This window comes from Engystomops pustulosus, chromosome 11 (genome assembly GCF_040894005.1).
Source record: "Engystomops pustulosus chromosome 11, aEngPut4.maternal, whole genome shotgun sequence".
Classification (NCBI taxonomy): Eukaryota; Metazoa; Chordata; class Amphibia; order Anura; family Leptodactylidae; genus Engystomops; species Engystomops pustulosus.
The window spans coordinates 56,782,799-56,796,774 of record NC_092421.1 but is presented as its reverse complement, the minus strand read 5'-3'; the positions used below and the strand labels follow the sequence as shown (position 1 = coordinate 56,796,774).

General features: G+C 42.3%; 1 protein-coding gene across 3 annotated transcripts in view; it reads left to right on the top strand.

Annotated features, from left to right (window-relative positions):
• POLL (DNA polymerase lambda) overlaps positions 1 to 13,976 on the top strand; it is a 17,935-nt gene extending 3,959 nt beyond the window's left edge. For 2 of the 3 annotated variants that reach the window (XM_072131176.1, XM_072131175.1), the window contains exons 4-9: positions 1,061 to 1,226; positions 2,347 to 2,664; positions 2,996 to 3,169; positions 3,759 to 3,887; positions 9,707 to 9,875; positions 10,189 to 12,308. In XM_072131176.1, coding sequence (XP_071987277.1) covers positions 1,061 to 1,226; positions 2,347 to 2,664; positions 2,996 to 3,169; positions 3,759 to 3,887; positions 9,707 to 9,875; positions 10,189 to 10,550 — 1,318 coding nt within the window. In that variant the 3' untranslated portion in view covers positions 10,551 to 12,308. Of the gene's footprint in view, positions 1 to 1,060; positions 1,227 to 2,346; positions 2,665 to 2,995; positions 3,170 to 3,758; positions 3,888 to 9,706; positions 9,876 to 10,188; positions 12,309 to 13,827 lie in introns of those variants that run through there. The other variant, XM_072131177.1, reaches the window with a different exon arrangement.

The window sequence follows — 13,976 nt, the reverse complement described above, 5'->3', positions numbered from 1 at the left end:
CAGATCATCTCAGAGACGTAAGATCTAGTACTACTAACAGATCATCTGAGAAACACAAGTTCTAGTACTACTACCAGATCATCTCGGAGAAGTAGGTTCTAGTACTACTACCAGATCATCTCGGAGAAGTAGGTTCTAGTACTACTACCAGATCATCTCGGAGAAGTAGGTTCTAGTACTACTACCAGATCATCTCGGAGAAGTAGGTTCTAGTACTACTACCAGATCATCTCGGAGAAGTAGGTTCTAGCGCTACTACCAGATCATCTCGGAGAAGTAGGTTCTAGCGCTACTATCAGATCATCTCGGAGAAGTAGGTTCTAGCGCTACTACCAGATCATCTCGGAGAAGTAGGTTCTAGCGCTACTACCAGATCATCTCGGAGAAGTAGGTTCTAGCACTACTACCAGATCATCTCGGAGAAGTAGGTTCTAGCACTACTACCAGATCATCTCGGAGAAGTAGGTTCTAGCACTACTACCAGATCATCTCGGAGAAGTAGGTTCTAGCACTACTACCAGATCATCTCGGAGAAGTAGGTTCTAGCACTACTACCAGATCATCTCGGAGAAGTAGGTTCCAGCACTACTACCAGGTCATCTCGGAGAAGTAGGTTCTAGCGCTACTACCAGATCATCTCGGAGAAGTAGGTTCTAGCACTACTACCAGATCAACACAGAGAAGAAGGTTTGGGTTGTAGAATAGCTAGTCTAGTCTCTCAGTTGGTAAAGCTCTGAATATGACAATTTCAGGTCCCGTGCTTGATCTGGGAGGCAGATATCATTGCACTGTAACTATCAGCTTGTATTGATCTTGTCACATATAACGGTGATGCCGGTAACTGCGGAGGTGTTCCCGTGTTTAGTTAATATTTCTGACTTCCTGAAATCGGCATTGAGTTTTCCTAGAACTTGCTCCTGAGATCTCCTTTTATCACATAATAGCCATGTATCGCCCTGTACTCAGGTATGCGCCCCCTGGGCATAAAAGCGCCGTGTCTGAAACTTCAATAGAGCCACAAATAAAGATGATACTTGAAATGACTATAATCGTGCGACAGGTACCTGGATGTGAAGGACGAGGCAGAACCAGAACAAAGGCACGGGGGTCTTGTGATAGACAGGAAAGCGGATGATGAACGGCCACAAGCCACGACCAGCTGCTCGCACACAGACACGGCTTCTGATGTCTCCAAGCTGAGTGACAGCAGAGACTTGAAAGCACAGGTGAGATATACCACTTCTCATTCAGGAAGTATATAATATATTCAGCCTGAATTACATAATTGTTTCCAGTTATCAAACGATTATGGAATCTAGGATAGACAAAGTCCGCGGTCTGGGTAATAACCGTGCACCAATGATAAAGCAAGATAATGGGCAGTGGCAACAACTAATCTCTACTAGGAAATTCATTATTACTAGAGCAGGGTCCCCAATTCTTAAAGGAAACCTACCATTTCAGATCGTCAGTGTAAGCTGTAAACACCGAGCACCAGCTCAGGGTGAGCTGGTGCTGGTGCTTCGTTTCGTTAGTGTTATAAACCGCGGTATCGCGGTTTTAACACTTTTTAAACTTTATAGCAGAAGCCGCTTCGGCGCCGAAGCAGTTTCTGCTATAAAGTTTAAAAAGTGTTAAAACCGCGATACCGCGGTTTATAACACTAACGAAACTAAGCACCGGCACCAGCTCACCCTGAGCTGGTGCTCGGTGTTTACAGCTTACACCGACGATCTGAAATGGTAGGTTTCCTTTAACTCGCATCTTTCACCCAGAGCAGAGCTACTAACATGGTCTCTAGGTCTACTGGGCTCATTTGCACAGGGGGTATAGAACAGTCCTAGAACAATACCCAATATGTCCACCCAAAAGGGCCTCATCCTTGTGCAATTCCTACTGTACTTTATATGATTTTGTGTGTTTTTCCCACCATGTACAGTGTCTGTACACTGGGGGTCACGGCAATCGTACCAACAGCCATCACACACTCAAGTGGGGCCTGCACCTTTAATGAGACTATAAGAGTTATCTGTCCTGGGAGTCTATTAGAGGTGAATGATGGTGCACTCAGGGCCACATGCAGACCCCCATTTTCATGGAACAGGTGACTGTCTGATTACGAACTTCTCACCTATCGTGTGGATGATAAGTATAGATAGTTATACATAGGTACATAAGCACAGTCTAAGCACCATGATGGGGTGGGACGCCTACCAAAACTTCCTCCTGAATGGTGACAATGACAAATCCTTGAACAATGACTCTCCAGCCAGAGGTCACACTAGTCCATACATTAGCTACAGTCATTATTAATTTATATGATGGGGTTTTTTTTCGATTTTGAAGGTTTCTGATGACGAGGCCAGTGATGGAGAAGATTCCGGTGTCACACAAGGAGACCTGGACGCATTGATGTTTGGTCAGCAACTTACAAAGAACAAAGATGGCGACAAGACAACAGAAGACACTACAGCTGCCACCGGAAGGTGGGTGTGCGCTCACTCCTCCGAGAGTAAGAAGCAGAATCATAATCAGTTCATCACAGACAAGCTGGAGGTGCTGGCCAAGGCTTACACTGTGCAAGGAGACAGATGGAGATCTCTGGGGTATCAGAAAGCCATAAATGCCCTGAAGAGTTACCATAAACCAGTCACATCAGCACAGGTTAGTTATCCGGGTATTCTTTTAATAGTAATATTGAGCTGAAATTTCTCAGCATTCCCTGCTGAATCAGTGTCTGCATCGGATTGCACTGGTAATGCGTACGGCGAATGTGTGTCTACGCTGTGAGTGGTGGATTTTTCTGCAGGATCCCAGCGATCAGATATTTTTATGGATTTCGGCACAACCACAAAGATCTGTTAAATTATCCTACCAGCCTATATAAATGAAGCTTATTGCAATTACTGGATCCTTACTAAAAACAATTGTCTCATGCTACACTACATTATTTTGGGTACAATTGTCTTTTTCATCTAATCTCATTTTTCCCCAGGAAGCTGCAAAAATCACTGGTATTGGGAAGAAGATGGCTGAGAAAATTGAGGAAATTTTGGACAGTGGACACTTGCGTAAACTTGACCATATTAGTGACAGTGTGAACATTCTGGAGGTGTTCACTAATATATGGGGAGCTGGTGTAAAGACGGCACAAAGCTGGTACCAGCAGGTAATTCCTATTCAACAGCCTCCAACATACACATTAGTTCTAAAGGGGTTGTACCAAGTGTACAGGATAGGGCATAATCAGTTGAGCTGCGAGGGTCCTACGGTAGAACCCTCTCCTATCATAAGAATGGACCTCCAGAAATCCAGAGAACTGTTTTTACTAAATGATGGCTGGCCGATCAAGCATTCAATTCTTGCCCCATTCAAATCAATGGGCATGTCATGCTCGCCATCTCCAGCACTCCCATTGATTGTCAGGTGAGTGATGGAAATAGTAGAGCGCTTTGCTCAGCAATTTCTGACACTGCCTCCCATACTGTTGAATGGAGCGACAGGACACATGCTCAACCTGCTTCTCCACCTGTTAGTTAGAAGGGAACCCCCATTATCCAGAATGCTTGGGTCTTGTTCACGTGATTCGATCCTCATCGATCAGCTTGTTACACACAGGATAGGGGGTAACTTACACCCTGAGGTCTTGCAGGAAAAAAACCTGCACATAGATGTCTTACAGGTGTGAAATAGGGAATATTTATGTATGATATGGCTTTTCCTATAGATATCACTCATTATCCTTTTCTTATTCAAAGGGATTTCGAAGTCTCGATGACATCCGGACTAAGGCAAACCTGACCTCACAGCAGGCTATTGGCTTGAAACATTATGAAGACTTCCTAGATCGTATGCCCAGGGAGGAGGCTGGACAGATTGAAGAAACTGTAAGATCATTATTCTTCGATGTTCTTACTTCTAATTGTTATCAGTTTTTATGAGTCTGTATTATAGTTGTGTATCACCTGCCATATCTTGAAGAATATGACTTGCATTAATATTGACAGCTTCAATACTAGCTCCAAGATGAGGGTAGAAAGCTGTATGAGTAGCTGGTATATTGGGAATACTCTCGCAGCTGTGTGCTTGGAAGCCATTGTCAAGATGCCACATGGAGGATATATGTCATGGTCTTACCACAGATAAGGGAAAATGAGTTACTTTGTTAAAGGGGCTGTACTAGGTTTCATTGTTATCCCCTATCCACAAGGAATAACAACCAAATTGGTGGGGGTCCGACTGCCGGGTCCCTATTATTCACAACAATAATAATTCACAATCCAGCCTTGCACCTCCTCGATCAGTTTGTTGTTCCAATGAAACCTGAGGAAACCCCTTTAAGGTGGCCATGTGTCTACAATCAGCTGAATGCTCATGTGGCTGATCACCTGCCCTCACCTGTTTGTCTCTATTTAACTTCTTATTCTTCTACATGTTGCCCGCCCGCCACACTCCCTAATGATAGTGGTAGGACCCCAGATATACACTTGGGATTAGGGGGTTGTTCTTTTTGGACTTAAAGACAATTGCTCGTTGTGATTGTCAACCTTCTCTGGCCTCCTGATGTGACATTGGGTACGGGGTGACACTCCTATAGGCTCGATGGGACAGTTTACATGGCAAGTATTGGGCATGCATTCCGTTTATTAGAACTGAACACATTCACAAAGTTTGTTGGACCTGACTTGCGCATCACCGGACATGGAAAAGCATTTCAATGGGACCATCCCCTTTAAAATCGAACCAGGTAAAAATAATCCCAGTTAAACGCTCTCACTAACGCTCTCAACTGAGACACCTTTTGACACCTTTCCGTAAGTGACATCTGTATTAACAGCAACAAAACAGATTCCAGCTTACTCGTTATCCGGGTGCAGAATAGTAAATGACATGATGTAACTAGTTGCTGTGGGCTCCAGATCCTATACCCCAAGCCCGTTACACCTCGATACCACCAAGACGCAAGGACTGCAGAGCACAGAAGGGAGTCGGGACATAATAGATGCTCATAAATAGCTGGCAACGTCTGAACACATTCCAAGGTGCTTTGGCCAGGACTTAAATAAGGTTACACCACATCTGAGATCTTTTGGGCTTCTGAGAATGGAACCAGAAGACACGATCAAGCTGTGCAGATAAACTCCGGCTTTACTCCGGCCTTTGTTTTCGGGGGCTATTTGTGCCTTTAGCCTCAGAAATTTCTTTTATGCGGTCACAACATTAATATATTCCGTTCAGAAAAGGTTTTCTCTCCCACAAACTTCTATAAGACCGCGGCTCTTTGTGATGATCATCAGGACACAACAATTTCAAAGGCAGCGGAGTCCGAACGTTGGGGTTGAGTGACAGGATCCCTCGGGGTGGGTTGGAACGAGGCGCTTTATGTTACACCTGCATACCCCCATCACCGTGGAAGCATCGGTCATTGCGACGCTGTCACTCAGCCACACAGCCTGACCCCGAAGAATGTGCACCAAACCGGACCCCACTGAGAAACTTGTTCCCATGCGTATGATTAAAGGGCCAAAGCCTAACTCCCCCAGCGCCACCCCTCCTTTTTGGTTGTCACGTAAAAGATTTTCAAGAATGACTTTCCAATTTCAAGTACCTTTTTCCCTCCCCTCCCCGTCTTTTGAAAAGTCAGCCAGGTTGTTGTGGCTGCTGTCGGAGGAGGACCCCGGCCCTATTGTTGTTGTTGATTGGATTACTCGTCCTGGGTCTCTGGGCCCCTGTGGGTGCTACACAGGAGAAAGAAGGGATTAAGGGATTAGCCACTGTCCTTGCTGTATGTCGCATCCAGATTTTAAAGGGGAGGGGGGCAGCTTTGCACTCAGTAGCAGTGTAGCAGGTCTTCAGAAATCTTCATTAAAAAGAGACAAAATATGCATTAGAAAAGAGTGCTGACCTTCTTAAGCATGTCACCGGCACACACAAGATAGAATTAATGGGTTTATTCTGCTAATGAAAGATGATCCTTAATTGTTATCTGGAGATAAAGAGAAGGATGACACAGAAAAGGGCCAATATTGGGGGATTGCAGACCCTTTAGTGTGTCATTGTTTGTCACATCTGGGAAACGGCTTACACACATACGTCACTGGCCGCTCACCCATCGCCATTTCATTTATAAAACTTTGAATCCTTTATAGAAAACAAGTCAGCAGAACCTTTTCTTCCAGGGCAGGTATGTAATTACTCTACATAGGAGGATTCCATTAAAGGGGTTGTCCAATTTAATTTTCCGATTTATACTTTCTCTATCGATTCCTCTCTGTTTTCTAGATCTCTGCTTGCTGTCATAGAACAGGAAGAGTCATTGTTTACTTCCTGTGGATATGTATCGGTCCCTGATCATGTGATGTCACACAGGTGCATGGCTCGTTATATCACATCAAAGGTGTGTGATGACCTGTGAACCAGTGTGACATCACATGAATGGGGATATAATGACCCGTGAACCTGTGTGACATCACATTACCAGGGACTTGTTTTGTATCTACAGGAAGTAAATGATGAAGCTTCCTATAAATGTACAGCTAGCAGAGATATAAAAAAATGTGAGGAATTGATACAGAAAATACATTTTAAAATTGTATAACTTCTCGTTACATAAACAATACCAATTATTTGCTGAAACTGGACAACCCCTTTAACCCCTTCGCGCTCCGCGGCGGATATATCCGCCACGGAGCGCAGTGACTTAGCGCTCAGTGGCGGATATATCCGCCACGGCTCCTATGCCGGCTCGGCTCTGGATCAGAGCCGAACCGGCATCGGGAAACACGGGGTGCCGGCTGTAACTAATAGCCGGCACCCCAGTGTAACACCCGCGATCGGAGTTGTCTCCGATCGCGGGTGCTTAACCCGTTAGATGCCGCGGTCAGCGCGACCGCGGCATCTAACAAGTATCTGGGGGGTCTTTCCCCCACGATCGGCCCCCCCGAACCGTTTTCGGGGGGCGCCGATCGTTGCTATAGTAACTCTGGGGTCCGATCTGGACCCCAGAGTTACTAGCAAGAATTGCCAGTAAGATGGCGTCTGTGACGTCATCTTACTGGCAAAGTGCCAGCCTATGCAAGTGCATAGGCTGACACTGATAATACTCTGCAATACATGAGTATTGCAGAATATTATCATGAAGAAGCAATCAGAAGATTGCTTCTTCATGTCCCATGGTATAAAAGTGAAAAAGTAAAAAAAAAAGTTATTCAATAAAAAAATAAAGTCATAAATCACTAAAAATGCCCCAAACCCCCAAAACATATAAAGAGACATATAACTCAAAAAAAAAGTCTAAATCATAACACAAACCCCACATATATAGTATCACCGCGTCCGTAACAACCCGTAGAATAAAAGTAAATCATTATTGAACCCCCACGATAAACGCCGTAAAAAAAAACTGTTATAAACCCTCCAAAAATTATGATTTTTACCTTTTCAATCCCACAAAAAATGATATAAAATGCGACCAAAAAACCATATGTACTCAGACATGATACTGGTGCAAAGTACAACATGTCCCGCAAAAAATAAGCCATCAACCAGCTCCGTAGCCAAAAACGTAACAAAGTTATGCCACTTGGAAGATGGCAATACAAAAATTATAGATTTTTCCCCACATTAGGGTTTTGTTTGACAAATTTAGTAAAACGTAAGAAAATATATTCATGTCTGGTATCCCCGTAATCGTATCAACCCATAGAATAAAGATAACATGACTATTAGGCTATACGGTGAACACCAAAAAAAAAAAAGTAAAAAATCCAGTACAGAATTGATGCTTTTCTACTCCTGCCCTCAAAAAAAGTTCCTAAATTTTCAACAATAGGTGATACCAACCCCAAAATGGTAACAATGGAAAAAGCATCTCATCCCGCAAAAAAAATGCCGTCACATGGCCCCAATAACGAAAAAGCGAAAATTTTATAGCCTTCAAAAGGGGCCAATGAGGAAACTAAATTCCTGGCAGCTGCAGCGCCCTCCTTCCCTTCTGCGCCTCGCTGTGCCCCCATAAAACAAGTAACGGCCACATGTGGGGGGTCTTTGTACTCAGGAGAAATTGCAGAACAAATTGTATGGTGGGTTTTCTCTTTTTATATTTTGGAAATGTGTAAATTTTGGTGCTAAATGAACGTATAAGGGAACAATATGACCATTCTAAATTTCACCTCCATTTTGATTCAATTACTATGAAGATCTCAAGGGGTTAACAATCTTCGTAAAAGCTGTTTCTGATATCTTGAGGGGGCAGATTTGAAAATGGGTTGGTTATATACGGGGTTTTGATGCTAAATATGTAAAATTTCATTCAAAACTGTATTTATCCCCAAAATAGTCAATTCTGAAAATCCGGAAAAGCGATATTCTATTTGCAAGCCGCGTGACATCAAAATAAATTATCCAGATATTTCAGAAATTATGAAAATGTAAAGTAGACAAATGGGAAATGTTATTCAGCAACTTATTTAGCTGGTAAATCGATCTGCCTGAAAACGTGATGATTTAGAATTTCGAAAATGGCAAATTTTTCAAAAAATTCATCACATTTTCTTTTTTTTGTAAATAAACGCAAAACTTATCTGCCAAAATTTACCACTAAAATGAAGTACAACATGTGGGGAAAAAACAATCTCAGAATTGTTTTGATAAGTAACAGTGTTCAAAAGTTATAACCATATAAAGCGAAGCAAGTCAGAATCCAAAAAATCGGGCTGAGCCTTAAGCTGTAAAATGGCTGCGTCCTTAAGGGGTTAATGGATTATAATGCTCCATACATCTGCATCTGGCAGTGTGGGACTAGGGCAGATGCACAAAACAGTGAAATGCGTCCATTATCCGCCTCATTTTACAGCAGGCAGCACATGGCTGCACTCAATGCATTACAGGCAGTCCCCGGGTTACGTACAAGATGGGTTCCGGAGGTTTGTTCTTAAGTTGAATTTGTATGTAAGTGAAAACTTTATATTTTATAATTGTAGATCCAGACAAAAATTTGTTTTGCCCCAGTGACGATTGGAGTTTACATTTTTTTTTTTCTGTAATGGGACCAAGGATAATAAAGCTTCATTACAGACACTTTACAGCTGACCATTGCAGTCTGGGACTATAGTAACATCCAGAGAGCTTCACCAGAGGTCTCAGGCGGCAGAGGGGTCCGTTTGTAACTAGGGGTCTTCTAAGTTGGGTGCCCTAAAGTAGGGGACAGTCTGTACTTTCATACGTCCATTTTAACAGTTTTCATGTGTCACCCATAGACTACAGTTTATCAGGATCAGTGAAAAACATTTGACAAATTGAAGCAAATTTGCTGTGAAAAACAGAAGAAATCGTCCATTTTTCCCACCAAGGATTCGACATGTTCTTCTCCAGGACTATTTAAGATAAATCCCAAGGCCCGTCCTATATCAACTATAGAAAATAACCCCCACATAGGTTGCTTTCAGGTGGATCCTGAACCTAGTGGTGAAGAAAGTTGGACCCCTACTGATCCGATGGTGACAGATTGTCCTCTAGCAGAAAAGTCTCAATTTATATACAGGAAAAAAAAGTCCAATTCTATATTAAATGTATTAGAGACACTCTGCCTATAGAGTGCCCATTGACCAGGTCCTCTCTCTCTCTATCTCATATATAATAAATAGATATATATCTATCTATCACTGGCTTGTCTCTCCTATCTATCTAATCTATCTTTTTTCATCAGGTTAGAAAAGCAGCAAAGTCTATAAACCCAGAGCTTCTCTCCGTGGCCTGTGGCTCTTACCGGCGACAGAAAGCGACATGTGGGGATGTTGATGTATTAGTTACGCATCCTGATGGCAAGTCTCATAAAGGAGTGTTCAGCAAACTGATCGACAGCCTTAAATTGCGAGGTAAGGAAACCCTTAGTGTCCATTACATAAGAGAAAAACATATATAACTTGGCATTAAACACCACAAATCAAATCCTAACAACGCTACAAACTCTGAGCTCTACTTAGTTATTAGGCAGAGAACAGGAACCATGACGGAGCGCCCTGTAATTTCCATGTGCTAATCATACCGTACATCTTGTATGTACTATTCCCTTCTGGATTTCTTGCACCTGCCGTCACAGACATGACAGAATAGAGATACATTGCCCCTTGTGATTAAAGCCAACGTCCGAATATTTGATCTTACTTCCCTTTGCTTTGATCCATCCAGGATTCCTGACTGATGATTTGGTGAGCCACGAAGAGAATGGAAATCAGAAGAAGTATTTGGGAGTATGTCGCTTACCGGGGCCTGGTCAGAAGCATCGGAGACTAGATATCATCATTGTGCCTTATGGGGAGTTTGCCTGCGCCCTCTTGTATTTTACGGGTTCGGCGCACTTTAATCGCTCCATGCGTGCTCTTGCCAAGACTAAGGGCATGAGCCTCTCTGAGCATTCTCTCAACAAGGACGTGGTGCGGAATAGAAATCTAAAAGTCAACACCGGGTATCCTCTGCCCACACCCACCGAGAGACATGTGTTTGAGATCCTCGGCCTTCCTTTTAGAGAGCCACATGAAAGAGATTGGTAAAGAAAAAAAAGTGACAAGTTTACATGAAATTTGGATCAGCTGCTAGGATAGAAATTATTACTTTTAATTGTATGTCTTTTGTAAGCCCAATGCTTCCTACACCCCCTGGTGGTCTCTACTTCCTTGCCCGTTTTTTTACACAGGATGTGGCTGCTCAGCCAATCACTGGTCACACAGATGACACTCCCATCCCAATGATGCCACACTGTAGCCAATGATTGAGGAACATGAGGTGAAAACTAGTAGGGGATCCAGGAAGCCCTCAAATAGGACAAGCATAATAGCAGAGGGGTGCGTATTCCCTTTTTAAATTTTGTTTTACCCCTTCTGTGGGAAATTTTCCATCTTATGTAAGTGGTTCTTATAGGCTCATGTTCCAATACTGCCTGCATACCCTGCTGGTATCTACTTCCTGGCCCGTTTCTTTACACAGGAAGTGACTGCTCAGCCAATCACTGGCCACGTACGTGACGCACATAGTCAATGATTGTTTGAGTGTTGAAAAGGAACAGGAGGTGAATACTAGTAGGGGATCCAGGAAGCCCTAAAGTTGGACAAGTTCAGGTGGTATTACTTCTTTTAAAATGAGCTTTACCCCCCCCCCCCCTTTTAAGAATATAATTTATGAAGGAATTTTAAAGATGCAGAACTTCTGTTCTTATTTTGCCTGTTACAGTTTAGGTGGCCATAAACATTAGATGAAACAACCAAACCTAACATTTTGGTAGAACCAGGCAACCATCTTATGTGCTTGGGAGTGTCCACACTCTCCTCAATAGCAAATATTTGGGAAAGGAAGGATCTGATATATTGTATGTATTCTCTTGATCACGAGAGGTGAGCGAACACAAGATATGTCTGACACTGGTTAAATCCCTTTAACCCACTGAGAACATATATACATTTGGTAGAACATGGCTATGTATTAGAGTGGTCAGATAGGTAGGACTAGCAGTATCACCTACCTTTACAATGGTCTTTAGTTAAATGCCCAATAGCCAACTACAGACTACTGCAAAATATAGGGAGGAAGGAATCAAACAATCATTCACTCATTGTTCTATTATTCTATGTTCTCATTGGCCATCAAGAGTATAATCTGGTACCCGATATGTCTTATCTCTCTGCACAATATATGATACACCGACAGCCGCAACAGTAATGGGATCTCAGCATTACTTTACATATATGCCGCGCTTCTTATTCTCATGTGTATGACTAGTCATCATCTAGTCCACAGCGTAATGCACTGTATCTTATATGCTGAACCATCACACAACCAGTAATAATGTGTTAGGCTATTATGTTCTTCTCGCACTTTATACCTATATGACTGAAAGTATTCACTCTTCATTACCCTTTAAGGATGGCCTCTCTGACAGGTCACTTTTAGGAAATACTTGTATTCTTCATGAAATAATAATTCAGTATCTTCTCTTTACACACACATATATATATATATGTACACATATATATATATGTATATACACATATATGTATATGTCCCTCTGTTATTACTCACGCAAATGGATGTATAAGTTATCCACTAACATTCCCCTTATAAGGATGGGGTTGTCATAACATCAGATAAAGGGATTGCAGATCCTGCACTAAATCTGTACAATACTTGAAGACATTTTGCAAAAATGTGTTTTTTGTTTTTGTTTTTTTTTAATATGAAGTTGAACTGACGCTTGGATGAATTTTGTAAATCTGATATAATTATGTGATTTGTCCATAATAAATTTATAATGTGTGCACCCGTGTATTGTGTCATGGACTATCTTATCGGAAAGGTGAACTGAGTAAGTCTAAGATCTCACATCAAGGGGAGGTCTGTCCTGCTCAACGTCGATGGTAGTACCAGATATAGCTGAACCTCTGTCCTCATTATCATTGAGGTTATGCTCCCAATAGATGGACTAATAAGATTTTTATCCTTATTTCTGTGGCAAACAAATTTGGGACAACACCTGATCTTCCATCAGAATCCATTATGATAAACCAGGGACACTTACTCATAGATCCAGACACCGTGACTGTGGTGCCAAAAGTGCTATGGGGGCATTATCACAGGCTGTTACACTGTCTTCCAGCATTTACCCTCCTTCTGCCTGATGTAATCTTACACAGTGGGAGGAAGGAAGTTCTCCTGTAAGGTCACTATCCCTAGAGCCCATCTGGCTAATTAGCATAATTTTAAAAGTTGCTTTTAGAAGGAAGAAGGCCACGGATAACAAATACAGGAAAATTACCACAGTCCCGGTGCCTGCATCTATGGGTAATTTCCCTGGTTTATCATGATGGATTTTGATGGGAGATTTCCTTTTAATTATATAATGGACTCCAAGGAATATCTGAAAGCACTGTGCTGTCTCCAGCAGTCCCTCTGAGAATGAGCGGCGCTGAAGAACACCTGCCACTCCATTCAGATGGGGAAAAGGTGATTGTCTTTCCGAGATCCTCATTGATCACTAGAACAAGTCCCTTTCAGTATGGGGAAGCTGGTTGCTTCACTCAATCTACCCAGGACTTCCATGGATCGGCAGCTTCAGTGCTTGTGCAGTCCCCAGGAGTCCCGTATAGGATGAGAGGAGCCAATCACTGGATACTATATTATATAGCGGGAAACATACTCTGCTGTAAGGACACATGGGGAATCCTCTCAACAAATCCTTCAATGAGATATGTTACATCATGATTGAGGCCTCAAGATAGAACAGATCCCTACATGGACCAGCAGCTACCTTGGGTACGCGAATGTACATAGGAGGTGTTACAGATGTTTCTCATGAACATATAATGTCTCTAGTGTCCTTTTGCTTGTTACCCTGAGTAACCTGATTCCTTGAAGGGACTGTCACAAGATTATACCCCACTAAAGTAATAACACCCTCAGGTAGGATAGATAGAAAACATTATTTTAAATATGAGACACAAAGCATGTTTCTAGGTGCCATAGAACAGAAGATAAAAGCGTCTGAAGTGAAGCTCCCCTTGCAGCCTGTAAACTTGACTCATCTCAGACAAAATATGACACTTCTCTGCTCATTTTCATGTGACATTGGAGGAGGTAAATAGGTGAGATGTCACATAAGAGGGAATATTAGAAAGGGGATTTCCTGGTCTACCTAAGGGGGGTAGTTTTTAATGGGGTACAATTTGGCCCAGGTTTGCTGATGATATAGGAGGGGATAAAAATAAGTGAAAGCTGTAAGTTTAGGGGATTTTTTTTTTTTTCAATCATTGTAGTAAATAGTTGTATTTTTTTCTTTAGTATACAGAATTATGCCTCATTTTTAAAGGACGAGTTTTTAGAAGGACAAAGCTGACAAAGAACCACCATCGACGGTGACAAAGGTCAGAAGATTGAATGTACTTGACGACACTACACTAAACCCTCAAACAACCTTCTTCAAAGAACAA